Source organism: Gopherus flavomarginatus, chromosome 9 (assembly GCF_025201925.1).
Source record: "Gopherus flavomarginatus isolate rGopFla2 chromosome 9, rGopFla2.mat.asm, whole genome shotgun sequence".
In the NCBI taxonomy this organism is placed as follows: domain Eukaryota; kingdom Metazoa; phylum Chordata; order Testudines; family Testudinidae; genus Gopherus; species Gopherus flavomarginatus.
In genome coordinates this window covers 53,618,255-53,640,111 of record NC_066625.1, presented here as the reverse complement: position 1 = coordinate 53,640,111, position 21,857 = coordinate 53,618,255, and the positions used below count along the sequence as shown (strand labels likewise).

The following is a 21,857-nucleotide window of genomic DNA, read 5'->3' as shown; positions in this document are numbered from 1 at the left end:
TGAGGAAACACTGAAGTGGAGCAGGTAGGTCTTCAGTAATTTCCCAGTGCGTAAGTGCTGGACAGGATGAGATGCTGTCACAGTATATATATGTGTCTTTCCAGAGCAGGAGAACTCTGGGTTCCTAATCTTCAGATCGTTAAACAGGTTAGGGCAATTTCTGGGACCTCCACACTCTAGATTTCATTGTCATCACTCTCCCAGGGAAAGAATGCAGAAGACACATGGGTTTTAATGGTTTCCCCATCTCTGTGTTTCAGGTTGAATCCTAAAAATGTTCACCAGCGACCCACAGTGGCTCTGCTGTGTGGCCCCCATGTGAAGGGGGCCCAGGGAATCAGCTGTGGACGGCATCTTTCCAACCATGACGTTCATGTCATTCTCTTCCTACCCAACTTTGTCAAGATGCTGGAATCCATCACTAATGAGCTGAACCTTTTCAGCAAGACCCAAGGCCAGCAGGTGTCCAGTGTCAAAGGTAAGCAGTGTAAGGCATTGGTGAAAGCTGGGTCTGAGCTGGGACACTGAGCAACTTGAAGAAGCTTGTGCTGAAACAGTCAGGTCCTACGTATGAGTGCAGCACTGAAGGCCTGCACTGTTGTAGCATCAACAGTTTTCCTTTGAGTGATTGTGCACAGAAATGTTCTGCTGTAAGTGTGCGTGCACCCAGTGCACTCGAGTCTCAGTGAAAAGTATATGTGCACAACACATCTCGAAGATCAATGGTTATTGTACAGGTAAGTAATCCATTTTTCTTGGAAGGGAACTTGTCTGTCTAATTGAGCGTGTTTATTCTAACACTGTCATGTATTCTTAGTCCAATGGCACCACTTAGTGGTAACCAGTGGCATTCCCTCCTTTTACATACCTATGGATTATTTGTAGGGCTGTCGACTGCACTTAACTCATGCGATTAATTCAAAAAAATTAATCACGATTAATCGCACTGTTAAACAATAGAATACCAATTGAAATTTATTAAATATTTTTTGAATGTTTTTCTACATTTTCAACTATATTGATTTCAATTACAACACCAAATGCAAAGTGTACAGTGCACATTTTATATTATTTTTTTTACAAATATTTGCACTGTAAAAATTATAAACAAAAAATAGTATTTTTCAATTCACCTCATACAAGTACTGTAGTGCAATCTCTATAGTGAAAGTATAACTTACAAATGTAGATTTTTTTGTTACATAACTGCACTCAAAAACTAACAATGTAAAACTTTAGAGCCTACAAGTCCACGCAATCCTACTTCTTGTTCAGTCAATCGCTAAGACTAACAAGTTTGTTAGCAAGGGAGATACTGCTGTCTGCTTCTTATTTACAATGTCACTTGAAAGTGAGAACAGGCGTTTGCATGGCACTTTTGTAGTCAGCATTGCAGGGTATTTACATGCCAGATATACTAGACATCTGTATGCCCCTTCATGCTTCGGCCACCATTCCAGAGGACATGCTTCCATGCTGATGATGTTCATTTAAAAAAAAATGCGTTAATTAAATTTGTGAGTGAACTCCTTGAGGGAGAATTGTAGGTCCCTGCTGTTTTACCTGCATTCTGCCTATATTTCATGTTATAGCCGTCTCGGATGATGACCCAGCACGTTGTTTGATTTACGAACACTGTCACTGCAGATTTGACAAAACACAAAGGAGGTACCAATGTGAGAATATCTAAAAATAACTACAGCACTTGTCCCAAGGTTTAAGAATCTGAAGTGCTGTCCAAAATCTGAGAGGGATGAGGTGTGGAGCATGCTCTCATAATCGTAAAAGAGCAACACTCTTGATGCAGAAACTACAGAACCTGAACCACCAAAACAAAAAAAATCAACCTTCTGCTGGTGGCATCTGACTCAGATGATGAAAATGAACATGCATCGGTCCATTCTGCTTTGGATCGTTATCGAGCTGAACCCGTCATCAGCATGGATGCATATCCTCTGGAATGGTGGTTGAAGCATGAAGGGACATATGCATCTTTAACACATCAGGCATGTAAATATCTTGCAACACCAGTTACAACAGTGCCGTTCAAACGCCTGTTCTCACTTTCAGGTGACATTGTAAACAAGAAGCAGGCACTATTATCTCCTGCAAATTTAACCAGACGTGTTTGTCTGAGCGATTGGCTGAAGTAGGACTGAGTGGACTTGTAGGCTCTAAAGTTTTACATTGTTTTATTTTTGAATGCAGTTATTTTTTTGTATATAATTTGACATTTGTAAGTTCAACTTTCATGATAGAGATTGCACTACCGTACTTGTATTAGGTGAATTGAAATATACTATTTATTTTGTTTTTTATAGTGCAAATATTTGTATTAAAAATAAATAGAAAGTAAGCACTGTACACACATTATGTTGAAATTGAAATCAATATATTTGAAAATGTGGAAACTATCCAAAAATATTTAAATAAATGGTTTTCTATTATTGTTTAACAGTGCGATTAATCACGCAATTACTTTTTTTAAGATGAGACAACAGGTGAATACAACAGACAGATGATGTGGGAGGAATACAAGAAAACGACAAGACAGTACTGATCAGCATGACAAGCAGCAGTTGCAGCACACCAGCTGCCTAACCAATGGCAGATTCTCCAAAATGCCCATCCCCTTCCTAGTTTTCTTCTTCTCTGGCTGGGAAACCTCCCCCCCGGTTTTTTAATAGATCTCTTTGGATATTGTTAGTGAAAATGGCATACCACTGATCCCTGCAGAGCTGTGGTGGCTCAGCTGAGCAAATAATAATTTTTGGGTAGGGTTTACAAAAGCGTTGGCTGTTTTATAAGTTTTCCTGGCAGTAGATTCAGTTAGAATCCAGAGGACTTTCTGCACCAGATTAAAGCATGTTTAAAGCTTGACAAATGTTAGGCATAAAACTCATTGTGTAGGGCCCTAGTGGGCAGGAGGAGAGGAATACAGGGCCACTCGGGGGGGAGGGCGGGGGCAATTTGCCCAGGGCCCCATAGGGGCCCCCACGAGTTTTTCGGGGCCCCTGGAGTGGGGACCCCCCACTGCCGAATTACCACTGAAGTGGGACCCACCGCCGAAGTGCTAGCTCTTTGGCAGTAATTCGGCAGAGGGGGCCCCCCCGTGTGTCTTTGGGGCACTTCAGCGGCGGGTCCTAGAGCGGAAGAACCCCCCGCTGCTGAATTACCACCGAAGCGGGGGGGCCTCGCACTGCCAAAGACCCTAGGCCCCCTGAATCCTCTGGAAGGCCCTGGAGGAATAGTGGCACACTAGTCTCTGGGCCAGGCTTTACACAACAAGACACTCCACATTAGAACCTGGTGTGACATTGCAGGTACTACCACATAACCTGACAGAGCTGTTCTGGCAGGTGGTCTCTTCAGGGGGCCAGTTGGTTCATTGAAGTGATGTCCCTCCGGAGGCCTGGATTCAAAACTGATCAGTTTTAACTATATCCATCCCAAAAGGGCCACACTTCAGCATGATGAGCAGAAATTGCCAACCTGCAACTCAAACCTTTGAGTTGCATTGGCAGATGGCTGTGGGAGAGTCTATCTAGCTGGCAAGTCTGGTGTTACTGTGCTGCTTTTGAGTGCTAAAATGGGCCTCCCTTCGGCCTCTTGCTCTGTAGGGAGGTTGGAAGAATTCTCCTGGAGATGCAGGAAGGGAGGTTGGGAGTACAGTTCCTTGTAGACAGCTGCAGTTTCTGTGGAGGGGAGGTTCTCTCCTACGCTGGTACTGGATGCACATTAAAACATGCATGTTTCTTTCAGATCTCCCAGATACCCCTGTTGACCTGGTGATAAACTGTCTGGATTGTCATGAAAATGCTTTCCTAAGAGATCAGCCTTGGTACAAAGCAGCTGTGGACTGGGCCAACCAGAACCGAGCCCCTGTTCTCAGCATAGACCCTCCTATGAGTGAAATGGAGCAGGGCATTGATGCCAAGTGGTCACTGGCCTTGGGCCTGCCCCTGCCGCTGGGTGAGAGGGCAGGGCGAGTATATCTCTGCGACATCGGCATTCCGCAGAAAGTCTTTCAGGAAGTGGGAATAAACTACCACTCACCCTTTGGCTGCAAATTCGTCATCCCATTGCATTCAACATAGAGCAGACCCTGCAGTGTATCAGCCCTGGAGGGGGAGATGGGGCAGAATCCTGCCTAGCAAGCTGTATAAAGGATCCTGACAAGTAAACTCTTGACGCCTTAAGGATGTAAAGTTCTGGAGTTTGTTTCTTCCAGAAGAAATATGCGTATTAAAAACATAAAAATTAAGGGAGCAAATGTTACTGCAAGATGCTTTCTCTCTCTCTCGTGCCATTGGATGAAGGAATGTGGAAGAAGCTGGTATCTAACACTGGGAAAGGCAGCACCTGGTCACCAGCCAGAGGATGGTTAAAGCGGGTGAGAGGGTTTGTTTATAGATTCAAGTGAAAGTCAGACAGCCTGGAGGTTTACAAGATGGTTTTTTAGTACTTCCGGGGCGGGGAAATTTAGCCCAGTGGGGGGCCCCTTTCAGGAGCAGTTACCCCTCGATGATGTAGAAATGTCTTTGTTACAGTTTTACTGTTTTGATTTTGTTCTTTATTTTCTTTTATGTTCATAAGAGCAATTATGTTAAGTCTCTTCTGGAGCTGCCAGGCCCCTGTGGATGGGGCTCTCTGTTTAGAAAGCAGGTGTGAAGTTTTTGTTCCTTGACCGCTTGCTGAGTGAATGCAGCCCAGGCCTGGAAACTGTAGGGGAGTGAGGCGTTTACCATGGTGTCCTTCCACCAGACAGTGCTTTGGGAAAGGCATTTTCCTAAGGTGGGTTTTTATTTGTCCAGCGAGCTGAGTAACCTCAGTGATTCGCAGAAGATGCGAGGGGAACAGGGAGACGTTACCCTCTTTTCTTTAATACCTTGTGTTCAGCACAGGTAGCGTTTGGATATATTAACATAGAGCCTCAGTGCCCACTTTGCGAGTAGTGCTACCAGTGGCCCCTCCCCCTTTTTAGGAGGATCCTCCCTCCTAAAAAGTATATGTGCTTTGTTCTAATGCACTGTTCCACATGGATCTCAATGGAGTCGGTGGAAATCATAGGGCACTTGCCTCTCCTGGTTATGCAAACTGTAAAGATGAGTCAGATGCTGTTTGTCTTAATATGCAGACAGCAGCGCGTGCAGAGTGTGTGCGGGGTGTTATGGAAGGCTTATGTTAACCCTTTAGTGGAGGAATCTTCCTCCAGGCCTGCTTGTCAGCTCAGTGTAGTACTATTAGCTGTATGGCCTCCTGAGCACAGATGATCTTGGTAGTGCTACAGCAAATGCTGTGCTTGGCAAGCTGATTTATTAGGCTGCCTTCAGAAGCATCTGCAGTATTGCTCCTGCATGCACTTGTGCACTGAAATCTGGTCCCTTATGCCTCAGGCATCACCACTGGTAGTGACCACTGTTATATCATGTGGCTTTCAGAAAGCTTTGAACTTTCCAGCTACATCACATGTGAGGGAAGGTCAGAAAATTCTGACCTGAATTACTGTGTCGTCTCACCCTTTTTACTTTGCTAGCTGGTTTTGGGCTGCAGATTTTTCCCCCCGATGTGCTGCAAGGAAAGCATTCATATTCATTGCACTGCCTAGAGTATGTGGTTTACTGAACCTTTGGCTGGCTCTGTAAATCTACCATGCTGGACCCTTTTATTGTCTCTCAACGTGCCAAACTATCACTGGCTAGTGATGAGAAATATTAAACTTGGACCAAAACAGTGCTCTGCCTGAGAGTTTCTGGGCTTTCCAAATTTCTGTTCTAGCAAAACCGACCTGAATTCCTCTGCTGCAGTTTGAACTTTGCTGGGAGCATAGGCTATGCTTAAAGTTCTGCCTGGTAGGTCTGTGCTGGCACTGACTGACTGCAAAGCTTCTGTTGGTGCCTTTCCCAGGGGAGCTAGATCTCCTCTTGCTAAAGTGTAGAGCAGCTGTTCTGTGTGAAACACTTGGAGCTACTGCCTGGGTATTCAGCAACTGAACTCATGAAACTGCAACCAGCTGGGTTATGTGGGGATACAAGTCAGGCACTTGTATGTTTAAAAAAAAAAAAAAATCCTGTTACTACTCATCTTAGAAGAGCTGCTAGGAACAAAGGCTGAGTGCACCCAGCAAAGTGAAAAAGAAAAGAGGGTGGCTGGGAGAGACTGTCTACCTGAGCAGTGCTCCAAGTCACTGAAGAATGGGAAAATACACCACACCCTAATCTGTACAGCACTATTTAATGTACCCTGGGGGAAGATGGCAAGCAGGTATTTCATACCACAGGGGGTGGGAATGGTGGGTGGGGCATTGGAGAAGAGCCCTGCTCTTATTCCATGGTACATTGATATCCAGGCAGCGCAGTCAAAACTTCCCATGCCAAATAGCACAGACCTCATCTACCTCAGGAATAAAGGGATTGTGGTTCAGCACATTTCTCATGTGGAGGGTTAGACTACTCAGCTGTGTCCACTGGTTTACGCTTAATGGCCTTAGTGCTAACACAGATTATCAATGACTAAACTCTTCACTAACCTAATTGGGTGTATGTGGCTGTAGCTCTAGCTCTGTGTGTTTCTCCGCAAGGCTTAGAGCACCTATGCCTCAGGTCTAGTTTCAGCTTAATGCAATAGCATTTAATGATAAGAGATAGCACTTGACTAGCAAGCTGCGCTGGTTATCCTGGCAGGCAGCGTTAGTGCAAGGTACTGAGGATGTAGCAACTGCCTACACAAGGTAAAAAATTGATTAATCTCTGTACCAGTAACTCTGTAATTGCCTTGTTTTCGCCTTCCTTTATAAAAGCAGAGCTGACTGTCACCTGTAAGAAAACAGCCTACTGCTTGGCTCCTCTCCTGTATTATTTTACAAGCATCTTTACCTTGCCCAGGTTGAAGGTTGTCCTTTGTGAGCAGGGTGCAAGTTTGGAAGGGTTAAGAAGCACTTTGAATTTTTTCTTCAAAGTGTGCAGCAGTGGCTGAGGTCCTACCAGCCGTATTAGAAGAGAGAGTAAGAATTGCTCAAAGGGTTATTTTTTAAATAAAGAATTAAAGTAGCCAGTGTTATTGCTGCTGCAGACACTTTATGCCTCTGGGCAAGCGATAGGATTTTAAGTGTGTGGGCACTGACAGATTCTAGATTGACTCATCTCAAGCACAACTAAGCAGCTTTGGGACAAGTTCTGTGTGTTACTCTACTAACCTTAATGCATCCTCCCTTTTAAGTAGCACAAGGGTGAGGGTGCTTGCTTTTCTTCTGACAAGCAAAGTTGTGTTCTTGCCAGAGGAATGAAATCATTGGCCTTGTCCTAGACCAGATGCATCTTGTTGCACATCCATGTGATCAAGGCTTTGGGATTCTTGGCCCTTTGTCACACAGCTACTGCAGACACATGCTTTATGCTGGATGCAATAGACAACAGCAGGAAGAGATACAGGCTCCCCCTGACCCATTTGTCAGAGCTCTTCATTAAGATGTAGGCTTCAAGGGATGTTCACATCTTAAATACCAAAAGTTAATGTTTTCACCAGTGTGCAAGGACTTAGGGTAGTGAATACTCAGGAGCTGACTTCCCAGGGCCCAGGAAAAGCAGCTGCCTAGAAATAAGCACTGGAATGGACTTTAGAAAGCAGAAATGCAACTTTCACTGCTCAGTAGTAACCAGCAGTAGATTTAAGTTCTGCATCATTCCCTCACAGCTTGTCATAGGAAAACATGCACCCTCTTTTCAGCAGCAGTGGATAAAACCCTGGCTTCAGGCACCCAGTGTAAAGACAACTGCACCACAACTCTGTAATGATGATATGACTGAAGCATTGACTTGGTGACACAAACACTGTTGTACCATAATTCATGCAGCAGCTGGGGTAATACCAGCCTTGAAATAAAGTGCAACTATTCATGTGTGTTCAGTGACTTATGTATATGGGAAAAGTTTGCTCCACCTGCAAGAAAGAACCCTTGTACACAATTAAGCCCAGCCCAGCAGACATTCTACTAGTTACTTTCCTGAATAAAACCAGTAAGGTGCTTCAGGACTCTAGCCAAGCACAATACAAGCAGTTACAAGTGTTTTGAAAAAGGTTTTTATATTTCCCTGGCAGTTATTGACAGGGACTAGCAAATCACCAAGAAGTAACCCCAATCCTCCCCTCCAATAGCACAGCCAGACTTGAGATTAACAGTGCAGTACCTCTCTCCTATACACTAGCTAATGGAGAAAACAAAGCAAGGTTAGGCCAGCCCATGCTTGGAAATGAAGGACTGCCTAGAGCCAGCAAAGCAGTAACATCTCACATTCATAATGATGCTGTTTTGTGGAGAAATATAAAACCACTCTTTATTTAACAGAAAAAATATGGCAGGGTGGGAGCAAAAAAATAGCTGGACACATTCCTACAAGTAAATTATCAAACAATAAGAAACACTTTATTTTAACTTTACAACATATAAATATGAGACATCTGTGCTTTCCATGTAGCTTTCTCCTCCCCCCTCCCATGCCCAGGGTCCATATCACATTGCACCAGTACCTCTGAACTCTGTGCTACAGGAGGGCTGATTGGAGCCTCTACAGCAGAGGTCAGACTGATCCAGGAGTATGTTCATATCCAGCAGGCATCACCACCCACCCATCTGTCATCTGCTAAGGTCACGGTTCGAGACTCGACTACACAGCATCCTTTCCTCTGGCGACAGGCCATTAAAGAATGGGTGCAGCAGAGCTTCAGAGAATGTGATCCTCTTGGAAGGATCAAACTCTAACATCCTTCTCATCAAGTCAAACAGCTGCACATGGTCCGGTGAATCATACAGCATGTAGCTCTGAAACAGAATAATACAGATCCAGCTGCAGAAAAATGCAGGCAAACAGCTGGCAAAAACTAGACACGACCCTCCACACTATATATCTTGAGAGTTGGCAACCCCGCTACAGCTATGGCAGGGTGCTACACCATCAGAACTTTATTCCTGAGAAAGCCACGGGAAGTTGCAGGAGATTTTGGGCATTCAAAGAAAGTTTCAAAGGTTGTCCCTTTACTTCCTCCACAAGCAGCCAAACCTAGGGATGGTAGAACCCTCTGGCAGTGGCGAGTGTCTCCTCCACCAGCGACAGCAGCAGCTCAAAGCAAATGTTGAGGAAGTGTCACTGCTCCCCTATCAACAGGTCCACATTTTTGCCCTCAGTGCAAACTTCTGTTGAGGTGACAGCCACCTCTGGCCTGATGTGGCCCATCTTCGATCTCTCCCACGTTCTTGCTGCATCCTTGTCTATTAGGTTAATTTTTATCCAGTAGAGCACAAGGCAAATCTCTGATGGTCTCCACTGGGTGAGAAGTCACAGGATGCCCACTCCCACCTACATACTACCTCCCCCTTGTAGGGTGAAATCCCTTGGGAGCCATCATATGTACCCTTGCATAGAGCCTCCACTCCCATCACCATAGTATCTGAGCATCTCACAATCTGTACTGTATTTATCATCACACCCCTTGGGAGGTAGGGCAGAGCTATCACCCCCATTGGACAGAGGAGGAACTGTGGCACAGTGATGCTAAGTGACTTGCCCAAGGTCACATAGGAAGTCAGCAGCTGAGTAGGGAATAGAATCCAGGTGTCCTGAGTCCCAGTTTAACTCCCTGACTATGGAACCAATCTTCCGCTCCAGCACAGGGCTCCTCTGCCCTGTGATGGGGGCACAAGCTGGACCCCAACCTTCCAACAGACAAAGCCCAAGGTTGCCATGCCCAGATGCAGTCCTGCACGGATCCCCTCAGCCTTCCTGCCTGGAATAGTCTGGAAGATCACATTCCCTGTAAGCTGGGGGTTCTCCCCAAGTCCTTTCAATGAGCAGCAGCCACATGAGACGGTTCCCTGTCCTGCCTCAAAGGATTAAAACTAGCCAGACATGTCCTCAATTTTCTTTAAGAATAAAGGCAGAGTAAGAGTAACCTACACATCTTTCTATAGCGATCTTCACCATCACGGTCCCTATTTCACAGCTGGGGAACTGGTGGCACCCAAAGAGATTTGCCCCAGGCCACAGCAATCCAGTCACAGCTCCAGTACAGAACCCAAGGCCATGAGTTTCAGAAGCACAGAACATCCATTGAAGCTGGAGTGCTCAGCACTGTTAGAGACCAGGCTCCCACTCTTAATCCCATCTACAGGAGCGTGGTACTGCCATGGAATTTTAAGGGCTTGCCCATCTATAGAACACAGTGTAGGGAGCAGTCCCGAACTGGCTGGTGGAGGAGCTACATGGCCTAACAATTCCATCCCTAATTTCTGATTCTTACCACACTGCACTGACACAAAGTGAAGTCTTTACTAACTGCGACTACAGCTGATTTGGGAACAGGATTGGGAGTGATTATAAAGCATTGGGTAATAGGCTCTGTAAAAGCTAATACAGCTTAAAACAATTATATTGGGCCCGACCAGTCATTCTAGTCGTGGCAAGGTTCTGTTTTTGTGCCAAGGCGCTCCCTGCATATACGGAATGAAGCTACCAATCTGTCTCCCATGTCATTTAGATACTGACAGCAGCACCCCCATTTTCATCCAGTGTCATCTCACTCCAAGAACGTGCCAGGTGACACGGTGGAAGCTAGGACACTCAGCACCCATTGCAGAGCTAGCTAAGCTTTCTATAGAAATCAGAGCAGCATCTCATACCCGCAGTGGTTTGCAGTTCTCTTGGACGTATCTTCCATCTGATGTGTTCTCATCCCATACCAGGCCCCCCTTGTGGAAGTACTTCTGTTTCCTGTACAATAAAAGGAACTATTCAAGAGAAATCGGGGGGTGCACACATACGGGGTATGCGTAGCCTTACTGCAAGGCAAGACATCAGTACTAAGACTCAAACTATATATAATATAAGCCAGCCAGTGCTTTCAGAGGATGCTGTAACCCCTTTTCCAAAGCACTTCAGAAAACTATATGCTTGGTATTCTACCAGCCCAGCCAGCAATCAAGGTGGTCTTAAAAGCTAAGCCTCGTTAAAGCCAAACTAGACGGTTTCTAGCAGCCAATACTTGGGGTTTTAATATAAATCTCGTATATTAGCACTTTTCATCCATGGATTTCAAAGCACTTTACAAAGATAGTAAAGTATCATTCCCATTTCACAGATGGGAAAAACAGGCAGAGAGGGGACGTGACTTGCCCAAGGTCAAACATTAGGGTCAACGGCAGAGCAGGGAACAGAACCCAGGTCACCCGACTCCCACTGTAGTGCCCTAGCCACTGGACCATGCTGCCAGAAAACAATAGAAGTTTCAGATTTTGATGCTGTTTGCATGAAAGTTCACTGTCTTCTCAGGCAGGAACAGAGGCCTTGTCTCAGCAAAAGTATTGAAGAAATCCTAGGCAAGGCCTCCTTAGTGGCATAGAACAACAGGGTTCCACTATTTCTAGGCTGCTCAGGCATTTTTACCAGCCCCTGTACTCAACCTCATTTTTATTTCAAGTTCAAGTCTTTTCTTGACCCTATGATCTCCACCCAGAGCTACAACCCTAGTGTTAGGATTCTGATGTGTGGCTTCTCTGCATCAGAGATGGTATCCCGCCTACTCCCCATCACCAGAACAATGCAACAGCCAAGTCAGCTGCTCAGAGTTCAGAAGCTGGTTCTCACCGGGTTTTGTGGATCATCTGAGATGGGATTGGCCCAAGGATTTTTTCCATCATTACAAGGTGCTCACGATTCTCATGAGTCTGCGGAGGAAGAACGACTGGGTTATTTTCTTAGCCTTGAAACAGTCACACAACAAAGACAGGAAGGTCTAAACCCACCCTTCCAAGGATGGACTAGTAGGACAGTCTCCTCATGGTACCCAGAAAAATGTAGACCCAAATCTACAAAGGTATTTGGGCTCCAAACTTCCCCTGAGTTCAATGGAAATTAGGAGCATAAATACCATTGTTGATTAGGGCTTCATGGCTTAAAAGGGAACTAAAGCTTACACAGTTCAGTCAAGGGCGTAAAGGCCTTGCGAAAGTGTACCTGAAAGAGTGTGAAGCCACGGTAATACTCAAATAGAATGCAGCCAATACTCCAGACATCACATGGCTGTGCCCAGCCCAGCTCTGCAATGAAGAAGACAGAAAATGACTGAGCTTTCAGTGACAAATGTGGAGCTTGAACAAATTCCTTGCTGGTGGTTTTTAGTTTCCTTTAAAATTGGAGAGACCTAAAACTCAGCTACACGCCCAGTGGATTTCTGTGGTAAGATGACTGCTTAGTCCTCTGGGAGTCAGAGTCCCAGAACAGAGAGATGCCACCTTTTCAGTCTGTGCAGTGAAGTGGTTATTCTCTGATTAACTCAACTGCGATATCTCACATGAGCATCTCAGATTTCTGCCATCCCACATCTCTGTGCCGAGCACTCACCCAAAGTTCTGGGCACATATTTACAGACAATATTTTGCTTAAATGAAAGCATTGTCTTTGTTCCAGGCTCTGGACGTGATGCAGACTGGGTGTGCTGCCTCAGCAGTCCCAATGCCCCATCTGCAGCACCACCCAAACCTTCGCTCACAAGAGACCCATCACAGCAGCAGGTTTAACTTTTTGTCTAAATATGCCAGTGTAGATTGTCACCTTTCTCCACTCCAGAATCAGAGATTTTCCAGTCAGTTCATTCTTGCAAAGCCCAATTCTTACCCTAATGTACCCCATAGCCCACTCCCCAGAAACCCATCAGTAAAGACAGAAGCGTAACTCCACTCACCCAGAATCACCTCTGGCGGGCGGTAATGCCGAGTAGCAACAATAGTAGTGTGATGCTCATGGTCAAAGGTGGCGCTTCCAAAGTCGGCCACACGGATGTTTGTGTTCCTAATAGATTTCTCCTCACAGCTCTGCAACACAAGAAATAGCGATAAGGAACCTGGATATCCGTATCAGCAGTAAAAAGGGCCACAAAATACAGAAACATCGCACTTGTATAGGGCCTTCCATCAGAGATCTCAAAGCTCTTTAACCTAGGTAGCCAAGTACTCTTCGTTTTACAGATTGGAAAGGCCAGGAATAGAATGCAGGCCTCCTGACTTCGTCTCCTGTGTCCAAGCCACTGGAGACAATGGCCCTCATGCTCAACCAGAGAATGGGAAAAAGGAAAATCTTTTTCTTGCAGAAAGAGGCAAGGCATTCAATCACTTCACCCTCTCGCTCAGAGACACAACCTACCTTGGTCTCATTGTACATGGTGTCGAAATCGGAATTCACAAAGAGGATGTTTTCAGGTTTGAGGTCAGTGTGAGTCAGCTGGTTGTCATGTAAAACTGCGGAGAGGAGTGAGGAGAGAGGAGAGAAAAGTTTAAGAATCAAGCACTGGACCCTCCGTACAGCTATGTCGGTTACATCGGCCCCCTGCAAACACATGCTCCCTTGCCCCAAGGAACCGTACTTTGAACCAGAGTGCAATGTGCTGCACCATGACCCATGTCAACTGTGTATCAAACAGCTTCATTAAGCTACATAGAATTATCTTATTTGTAGCCAAGTTCCTCACTATATGTCATCACATTTTAACTGTTAAATATACATTTCAGTCATCTCATCAAGTCCGCCACATACAGGCAGTAAGTCATCTGTGTGAAGCTCACAAGGTTAGTTTCCCCTCTTTCAGGAGGAAACTGAGGTGAATCTAGAAGCCATGTCCTCAGTCCACCTCCCTTCACTGTTCTCCAAAAACATCGGAATCGCTCACCTGATTTTAAACTCTTCAGACTGTGAAAAGTGAGACTAGCCAAAATGTTCAGACACAATTAACATGCATGTAAAAACAAACGGGAAGAAAACACTAGCTGGCGAGTAGAACTCACCTCATTGCTGCAGACAACCGTGGCAAAGGAATCTGGGTAACTTACATCTCAAGGCATGGCAGAGCTGGTATGCCATGTGCCGGATCTGGGGAAGAGGATATGGCTGAAAGTTATTCTCCTTCAAGAATTCAAAAGTGTTCTTGCCCAGAAGCTCAAAGGCGATGCACATGTGGCCATGGAAGTTGAACCAATCGGACATCAGGACACACAAACTGGAAAGAATGGATAATAAGGATGTTATTGGCCACACAACACTCTTCCAAGGAAGTAGTATTCCCATCCCGCCCTCTCTCCAAGTGACTAGCACACAAACATTCAGTTTGCAGACACAGCACAGCCATGCTTCTCTCTAAGCAACCTGGGATTCTCCTGCTCAATCATCCAGAGATGCCAAGGACATAGATACCCTAGTGTAAGCTGCAAAATTCTTACACTGAAGTGCGGGGGTGTGTGTGGAAGGGCAAATGTTTCACTATAAAGAACTGTGTTTAGTTAATATGGAAGCATAAATTAACCCAATTCCAAGATATTTAAATGGTCGATAACTACATATTCGGGGACCTGGGAATAAAAGTCACAATTCAGACTGAAAAAAGCCCTTCTATACTCCCAATTCCAGAAGGTGGATGAGGGAGAAGATGACACCATTTTCTAGGTAGATGGAAAAGGCAGGTATTAAGTTTCCATGCTCTTATCTCCGGTTCTCCCCCATGCTACCTTGCTCCAACCACTCTCCTCTCTGAGTAGATACATTGACAGCACTAAGCAGCAGCAACTTCTACGCAAGAGATCAAACTTACTATTTGTTGTCCTTGTCTCGCTCTCTAATTTTCTTTAGAACATTAATTTCCAGTCTGGCTGCTTCCCGGTACTTTCCCACATTTCTAATAATTTTCAGTGCCACCTGGGATTTACCTCTGCAGAGGGGAAGATGACACATGAATGGGTCAGACGTGGAGTGGCCCAGACCACCTCAACAAAGAATTGTCCCTAGACAAAAAACAATTCCCAGATTCTGAGATTCTTACCCAATTCCTTTTTGGATGGGGAATGAGAAAATGTCTCTACGATAAATTCTGGGGTGTGGTAGGAGACACCGGTCATTTTTCATCCCCTCCCCAAATCGGTTCTCAGGGCCATGCAGTGGGAGCAAACCACAGCTGCCCATCACTGTATTAGTAAGTTATACCCTGTAATTGACTGCAGTATGAAACTGGGAAATGCAGCTTGGGAAAAGCCAGGATCAAGGAGAATCCATCACCCCCGCTTCATCTGCATATTCTTCCACCTGAGACAACTAACACCACTTTGTGGGAATGGTTCCCAGTCACCCTCCCAAGGCTTGCTGGGAACTAATGCACTTATCCAAACGACACCTTACTCTGCACATACTATAGGACTGGGGAGCCCCTCATATATCCACAGGATGGGAGAGGTGGAAATCATCCACGATGCACTGCTGGCCACACCCCTTTGCTTTCCTCATCCTCCTCACTGGCCTCTGAGGGATTATCTCCGGTGCACCTCCAAAGGACTTAAGGACTGGGATTTCCCTACTCCATATTTTACAGTGCACAAGAGAGGGACTCCACCCCTGCAGACTTCACGAAGGGGAAGAATGCTTCCTCCCGAAGTCCTGTGTTCTCTTCAGCCCCAGTTATGACTAAGCTCTCTGGGGCAAGGACTGTCTTTTCTGGTGGGTTTGTATAGCCCCTAGCTCAGTGGGGTCCTGGGCAAAGACAATACAAACTAACAACATTTCCCCCTACCTCCCAAAAATTAAGGTGCTGTTCAGGTCACAGGCATGTAGTGCCCTGAGTGTATACTACACTTCCAGCACATTAGAGACTCAGGAAAATGAGAGTTAAGCTTGCACCTTTTGCAATACATCACAATCTCTCACAAATCACCACCACTGTCTAACTCTGTCCCTGTAGACACACAAGCCAAAGTTCATACTTTGGGGGAATGGGGCAATCAAGCACTGCCCATTTCACTAAATGGTCATCAGAAAGTATACATCAAGTGATTGTAATTCTGCAGTAGTTACTAGGCTGTAACAAGCCTCCCCTGCAGGCATATAAACACATCTTGTTTCCATTGGTCAAGCCAAGCCCTACAACACATGTAAGTTCAGAGATGTATTTAAATGAACACCTGGCAGTCATATTAATAGCACAAACACCGACAGAAAGGGGATGATATCCCTTTGGCAAATCTGGGATGGGCATATAATGGAGTGGAGAGCAAGGCCAGCAAAATAACAGCTTGTGGGGAATTTGATGATCTGCCCATTCTTGTCTATTGGCAAAAGACGTTGAGTGGAATCCCAGCTGAGGCAAACTAATGTTGAATAATCGCTTCTAACGGAACTGCAGAAAGCCACAGAATACGATGGCCTCATGTTGTAATCAATAAGGTCACCTAAGCACATCTCTTCTTTCCCCTCCCACTTTGCTAGTGACTTTTTTGGAAGGGACAGGAAGAGCACAGTGGCACCTAGACTAAACAGGTCATGGGCTCAGCGCCAGATGCTGAGTGTGGAAGAGCTGGGGATTGTGTATCAACATCTAAGAGGAAACTGAAGACCATCTGAAGAGGACAGGACAAATCGACACCACCTCATCAATGTCTGAACTGACTGGTACATGATAGGTAAGTCACTTGGAGACCAAGGATAGCATACCTGGCATGGTCCACACACTCCACAACTTTGCCAAAAGTGCCTTCACCTAGGCTGCCGACAATCTCATCTAGGAGAGAAAACAAGAGCCGATGTGAGCTTCGAGAACCAGACGGGCATGAGGTCCTGCAATTTCACAGCATTCACATCTCAAATAGGTATCTCCCTGCTACACTCTTTAAAACAGAAGTGTCTATTGTCTGCTTCAGGCAATTACTGGTCAGCCCATTTATAAGCAATAAACACTAGAGACCCCTCCAGTACAATAAGAGAGATCTTGTCTAACATGGGGATAGAAAGTAGAGAGGTAAAGTTTTACGAAAGGTGGCTGTACATCGCTCTTGGAGCCAATCGCCGATTCTGCACACCAGGTGACCTTCCTTGTCATCTTCCACGCTCCTGCTGCGTTTACTGCTCTGTTGGCTTCTCTGCACACACCGCCCCCCCGAAACGACATCCGACCAATCGCACACAGCGGGCAGTTCCGATTGGCAGATTGAGTTGTCATTCAAAGGTGGAGACGACGATGCGTCGGTGGTTGGATTTTCCAGATCCCCGCATTTCATAAGGCACACAGCATATATAACGATAGGGATATTGCAAGGGACACGTCAAGACACAAACTAACTTCAAAACAGAAAAGTAAAAAACAGCTACAGGTATGTAAAGAACTGTCTCATTAGCTACAGTGTCTGATGCAGCTGCCTCTAAGCGGAAAGTGCCACCCTCTTCTCTGGAAGGGAGCAGCAGCTGGGATGCTCCAGTCACTGGGTTCGTACAAGCATTCCCCCCATGTTTTGCCACAGAGGAGCAAATTCCTCTATGTGAACAGAGGACACTGCCAGCGGCGCAAGAAGAGCGAATGCTTTGCCAGTCACGTCACTTTCTCCAGTGGCAAGTGTGCCGATGGGTAGAGTACACAAGTCGGGTTGGTCAGGCTGTCCAGTAGAAGCCAGATTAGCAGTTCCCCCTTTGTGGAGTCTGTCCTGCTTTCCTTTGTATGTTTATTAATAAACATCTCCAGCTATCCCAGGAACCTGTCCCACCCTTAACCCACTACTACTCAGCCCTTCCTATCCTGATGGAACCAATAACACAATTGATCCTACATCTGCAAGCCTGACTGGACCCACAGAGGGCCAGTGTCATTGTCCTTCCTTGAAACAGATTTAAAGCTTGAAAGAATTCTAGGAGCAGGAGAGTTAAGTCCCTGGAGAGCCTTATACCTCATAGCTCCTGGTCTCCTAAAGGTAAGAGCTCACAATCAAGCTCATCGCTACTAGCTTCTACTGGAAAACCAGCCAAACATTCCTGGAGGTTCCTTCCCGCCAGCAGAAACACCCCCCCCCCCCAAAGCCAACAACTCTTCTGTCCAATGACTGAACTTTTCTATTTAGTCCCTCTAAAAAAAGAAGTGTAAAATTAGTCACATTCTATCTAGTGAGAGATATGGTAACAGGGCTCTACACTTCCATGTCTGAACTTCCTAATATGTACTCCGCCATACTCCTTCCCCCAACATGTCAAGAAGAATGAACTACAGACAGACAAAGTTTAAGAGATCGTCTGAAATGGAGAAAAGTTTTGGAGAGTACTTGACATAGCCAGCTGCTGTGAGACTTCACAACACAAAGAGTAGAAATCACAACAACCGAAACCTGCACAGTACCACCACACACACACAGTTGTTACTGGAGTATTTCAATTGTTTAACCTTGGCATTAAAATTCAAATAAAATTGGCTGGAAAAAGAGGAACGTGATGGGCCATTAAGCGTTCCAAACCATGCAAGTATCCAATATAACCACAGGGATTAGGAATCAATCACTTTGTTTAAACTATAGAAAAGCAACAAACTTGAGAACTGTGAATAGTAGTAACGGGTCCTTACTAGGTTATGACCGAGGCGATAAAGTAAAGACATTTGGATGAGCATCTCACAACACTTCCAAGTCACTCCATTACCCTGGGATAACCTCCCCTCCCCCCTTTGCCACAAGTTGATTGTTAATCATCGCTAATTAGGAGAGGGAGGTTGTCATTCATTCCAGTCAGAGAGAGAACAGTGACATTCTCAAACAAAAAACTTCAGTTCAAGGAAACTAGTGACAACAGGGCACCTCTCCCGAGTATTGTGGAAAAGTGGTTGATAACAGTTCTGAAGAATGGGTTTGACGCAGCTGCCTTGTCCTAAGGGGTACGAGATTCTGCCACAACAAACATATCTACACTGGAGTATCTTACGCTGTCACAATGTAGTAGTATCAACTCAGGCAGAAGTTTCAATATGCAGCAGAGTGGAATCTTCAAGCGAAGAAAAGAGGAGACACAACCATAGTGGATGCTGCAACAGTGCAGGCCTGCATCCAGGAGTTCCCCTTCTAAGTGTGCAGACAAGCACTGCAGCTGGCTTCACTGCACTCCCCCCGCCCACCCCGTGCCTTGGGAAGCCAGGCTTTATTTCCAGATGCTAGGAATGGTCTGTCAAAATTAGCAACGATTAATGCTTCCAGTTTAAAGACACAGTGAAGTGAAACAAGAACAAAACAGAAGAGGGATTAGAGGTACTCACCCAGTGTATTCAGAGCTACAGAAGGTAAAAAAGTTAAAACCTGAACAATCCTGAACTCATCTGGATGCTACTCACCGATGAGGCACTGCTACAAGACCTGGTCTTGCGTTTCCGGCAGCGATGCTGGTGCTTCCTTGTTCGGTGGTGCTCTCTGTCCCGTGATCTCCGGCAGTGGTGTGAGCGGGTAGAGTAATAATCCTCTCCGAAAGAAGGGCTTCGGTCTTCAAACCTGTAGTTATCGCTCTCCCGTCTGTCTCTATACCTCCTTTGGTAAGGCATCCTCTCGTGGCTGCATTACAAATAAGAACCCACTTACAAACCGGGGAAGGCAGAACACACTGCACGAACAACAGAGCGCTGCTGCATGCAAAGGCAGCCTGACTATGCATGCTCTTGTGCCCTCTGTAGGATAGTGAGGAACAACAGTAGCAGTTCTGAACTGAACCCTGATCTGGGAGTTTGCACTGTATCACAGGACTTTTGGCCAAGTATTTCAAATGGAAGGGATGTCAGAAACGATGTGGTATTCTCTCCTTTATGGGAAAGAAGGCTTAAGGTGCAAATTTAGATCTGGGAAGGACTAGATTCTATGTGCCTTATCACCACAGTCTGGGAGTACTTTCCTCACAACTGCTCCCTCCTCCTATGCAGTAGAGAAGTTTTCTTGTTTTGTTTTGTTTTTAAAACAGATGGGGAATTAAGGCCTAGGCAGGCAGAGAATTCCAGGGTAGCACAATGGGAACTTACCCCACCATTGCCTTAACAACCACACCATCCTTCCTCTCGTTGACAGCCCTAAAGACTAGAGTCCTTCATTTAATTACACAGCAGGTGCTGCATGCTCAACACAAGCAACCCTGTGCATCTGAAGAAGTGAGCTGTAGCTCACGAAAGCTCATGCTGAAATAAATTTGTTAGTCTCTAAGGTGCCACAAGTACTCTTGTTCTTTTTGCGGATACAGACTAACACGTCTGCTACTCTGAAACCCTATGTTACTGCACATCTTGACCAGAAAGGATTACCTCTGTGGGCCAAAAGGACTGTTCATCTCTACAGTCAGTACCCGGTTTCTAACAGGGTGAATTAAATATATAACAAATTTTTTTTTTATTTAAATCCAGTTTTTGTCATAAAATCCTTTTTGAGGAAAAAAATGTATCTAAAGATAGCTTTTGAGTTATAATGTATCTTAATTAAAACTCTCTCATCATGGAATAGGGATAATAAATTCTAATATATTCATGTAATCTTTAAGAAAAGTTTTGTAAATGGAGTTCCAATAGTTCACGGATTAGGGACTCAATTTTAAGGGGTTCCAGGGGCTTCTGTACAGATTTAGGTTAATCTTTCTACTTACCCAATGGGACTCAGTGCTCAGTCTAGAACAGGGGCGGGCAAACTTTTTGGCCTGAGGGCCACATCAGGTTTCGGAAATTGTTTGGAGGCTGTGCCTCCCCAAACAGCCAGGCATGGCCAGCCCCTGCCCCCTATCTGACCCCCCCCTTCTTCTCACCCTCTGATGTCCCCCAGAGACTTCTGCCCCATCCAACCCCCTGTTCCCTGTTCCCCGCCCTCTGGCTGTCCTGACCCCTATCCACACCCCCGCCCCCTGACCACCACCACCCCGAACTCCCCTGCCCTCTATCCAACCCTCCCTTACCATGCTGTCTGGAGCACTGGTGACTGGTGGTGCTACAGCTGCATTGCCCGGCTGGAGCCAGCCACATCACAGCACTGCACAGAGCACCGGATCAGGCCGGGCTCTGCAGCTGTGCTGCCCCAGGAAATTGCAGACCCGGCACCCAAAGCACAGCGCTGGTGGCGGAGCAAGCTGAGGCTGCAGGGAAGGTGGAACAGCAGGGGAGGGAACGGGGGCTAGCCTCCCAAGCCAGGAGCTCAGGGGCCAGGTGGATGGTCTCACGGGCCGTAGTTTGCCCACCTCTGGTCTAGAAGATACCATCAGAGATGCTTAGTTTTGCAGTTCTCAAATTGTGGATTTGTCTCTCCGGAGATAACATGCTTATTAACAGCAAAAAGGTTTTTAAATAAATAAAGAGAGAGAGAGAGAGAGAGAGAGAGAGAGAGAGAGGTGAGAAATAGCAGACCTTAACCCTATTGTTCCTCTGAAAATTTGTGTACACAAAGTTAATCTCTTACCTCTCTCTAAAAGTGGAAAGTTTCAAAAAGTTCAGTGAATAGAAGATTGTTAGGAGTGGAATAGATCTGGACAAGGAGAAGTCTGGAGATAAATGTGAGAAGGGAGGGACAGCCAGTAGAAACAGAAGTGAAACTGTTTGAGCAGCATATTCCAGAAGTCTTGAGGTCTTTCTGAGTGTAGCCTTCATTGATTTGAGATCTCCCATACCATTCTCTCACTAGAATGGAAAATCTATAATGGCAGCAGGCTGTAAAAGAGACCCAGTTTGGGAATAAGAACTATTCAAGAAATATGTGTTTGCTGATGATGTTTTAAAGAAATCACACCAGTGAACTGGTGGAAGTCACTTAAGCATCTGGATTCAGAGACTGTTAAAGTGATAATCTAACTTTTAACAGCAGTAGCTTCTTCTGCCGGTGCAGAAATAATATTTTCTTCCTTTGAACTAATTCATTCCAAATTGAGAAATCGTTTGCAACCTGAAAAAGCACGAAAGCTTGTTTTTCTTTTCCAGATTATGAACGAACAGGAAAATGAAGGTGAAGGTGAGTTAGCGGCAGAAGCCAATATTAAGTTTCTCATTTTGACCCAGTCAATTTCATTATTTTTTTAAAT

The 21,857-nt window shown here is 45.5% G+C and overlaps 2 protein-coding genes across 11 annotated transcripts in view; one reads left to right on the top strand and one right to left on the bottom strand.

Annotated features, from left to right (window-relative positions):
- Positions 1–5,735, top strand: part of EDC3 (enhancer of mRNA decapping 3) — a 74,927-nt gene extending 69,192 nt beyond the window's left edge. For all 8 annotated transcript variants that reach the window (XM_050966809.1, XM_050966807.1, XM_050966804.1 and 5 more), the window contains 2 exons: positions 261–478; positions 3,763–5,735. In XM_050966809.1, coding sequence (XP_050822766.1) covers positions 261–478; positions 3,763–4,097 — 553 coding nt within the window. In that variant the 3' untranslated portion in view covers positions 4,098–5,735. The remainder of the gene's footprint in view (positions 1–260; positions 479–3,762) is intronic.
- A 2,655-nt stretch (positions 5,736–8,390) lies between these two features.
- CLK3 (CDC like kinase 3) overlaps positions 8,391–21,857 on the bottom strand; it is a 30,157-nt gene continuing 16,690 nt past the window's right edge. For 2 of the 3 annotated variants that reach the window (XM_050966812.1, XM_050966811.1), the window contains exons 3-13: positions 19,159–19,372; positions 16,846–16,939; positions 16,515–16,581; positions 14,629–14,745; positions 13,874–14,040; positions 13,191–13,285; positions 12,733–12,862; positions 12,006–12,088; positions 11,637–11,716; positions 10,673–10,763; positions 8,391–8,818 (exon numbers count right to left, since the gene is read on the bottom strand). In XM_050966812.1, coding sequence (XP_050822769.1) covers positions 8,633–8,818; positions 10,673–10,763; positions 11,637–11,716; positions 12,006–12,088; positions 12,733–12,862; positions 13,191–13,285; positions 13,874–14,040; positions 14,629–14,745; positions 16,515–16,581; positions 16,846–16,939; positions 19,159–19,372 — 1,324 coding nt within the window. In that variant the 3' untranslated portion in view covers positions 8,391–8,632. The remainder of the gene's footprint in view (positions 8,819–10,672; positions 10,764–11,636; positions 11,717–12,005; positions 12,089–12,732; positions 12,863–13,190; positions 13,286–13,873; positions 14,041–14,628; positions 14,746–16,514; positions 16,582–16,845; positions 16,940–19,158; positions 19,373–21,857) is intronic. The other variant, XM_050966813.1, reaches the window with a different exon arrangement.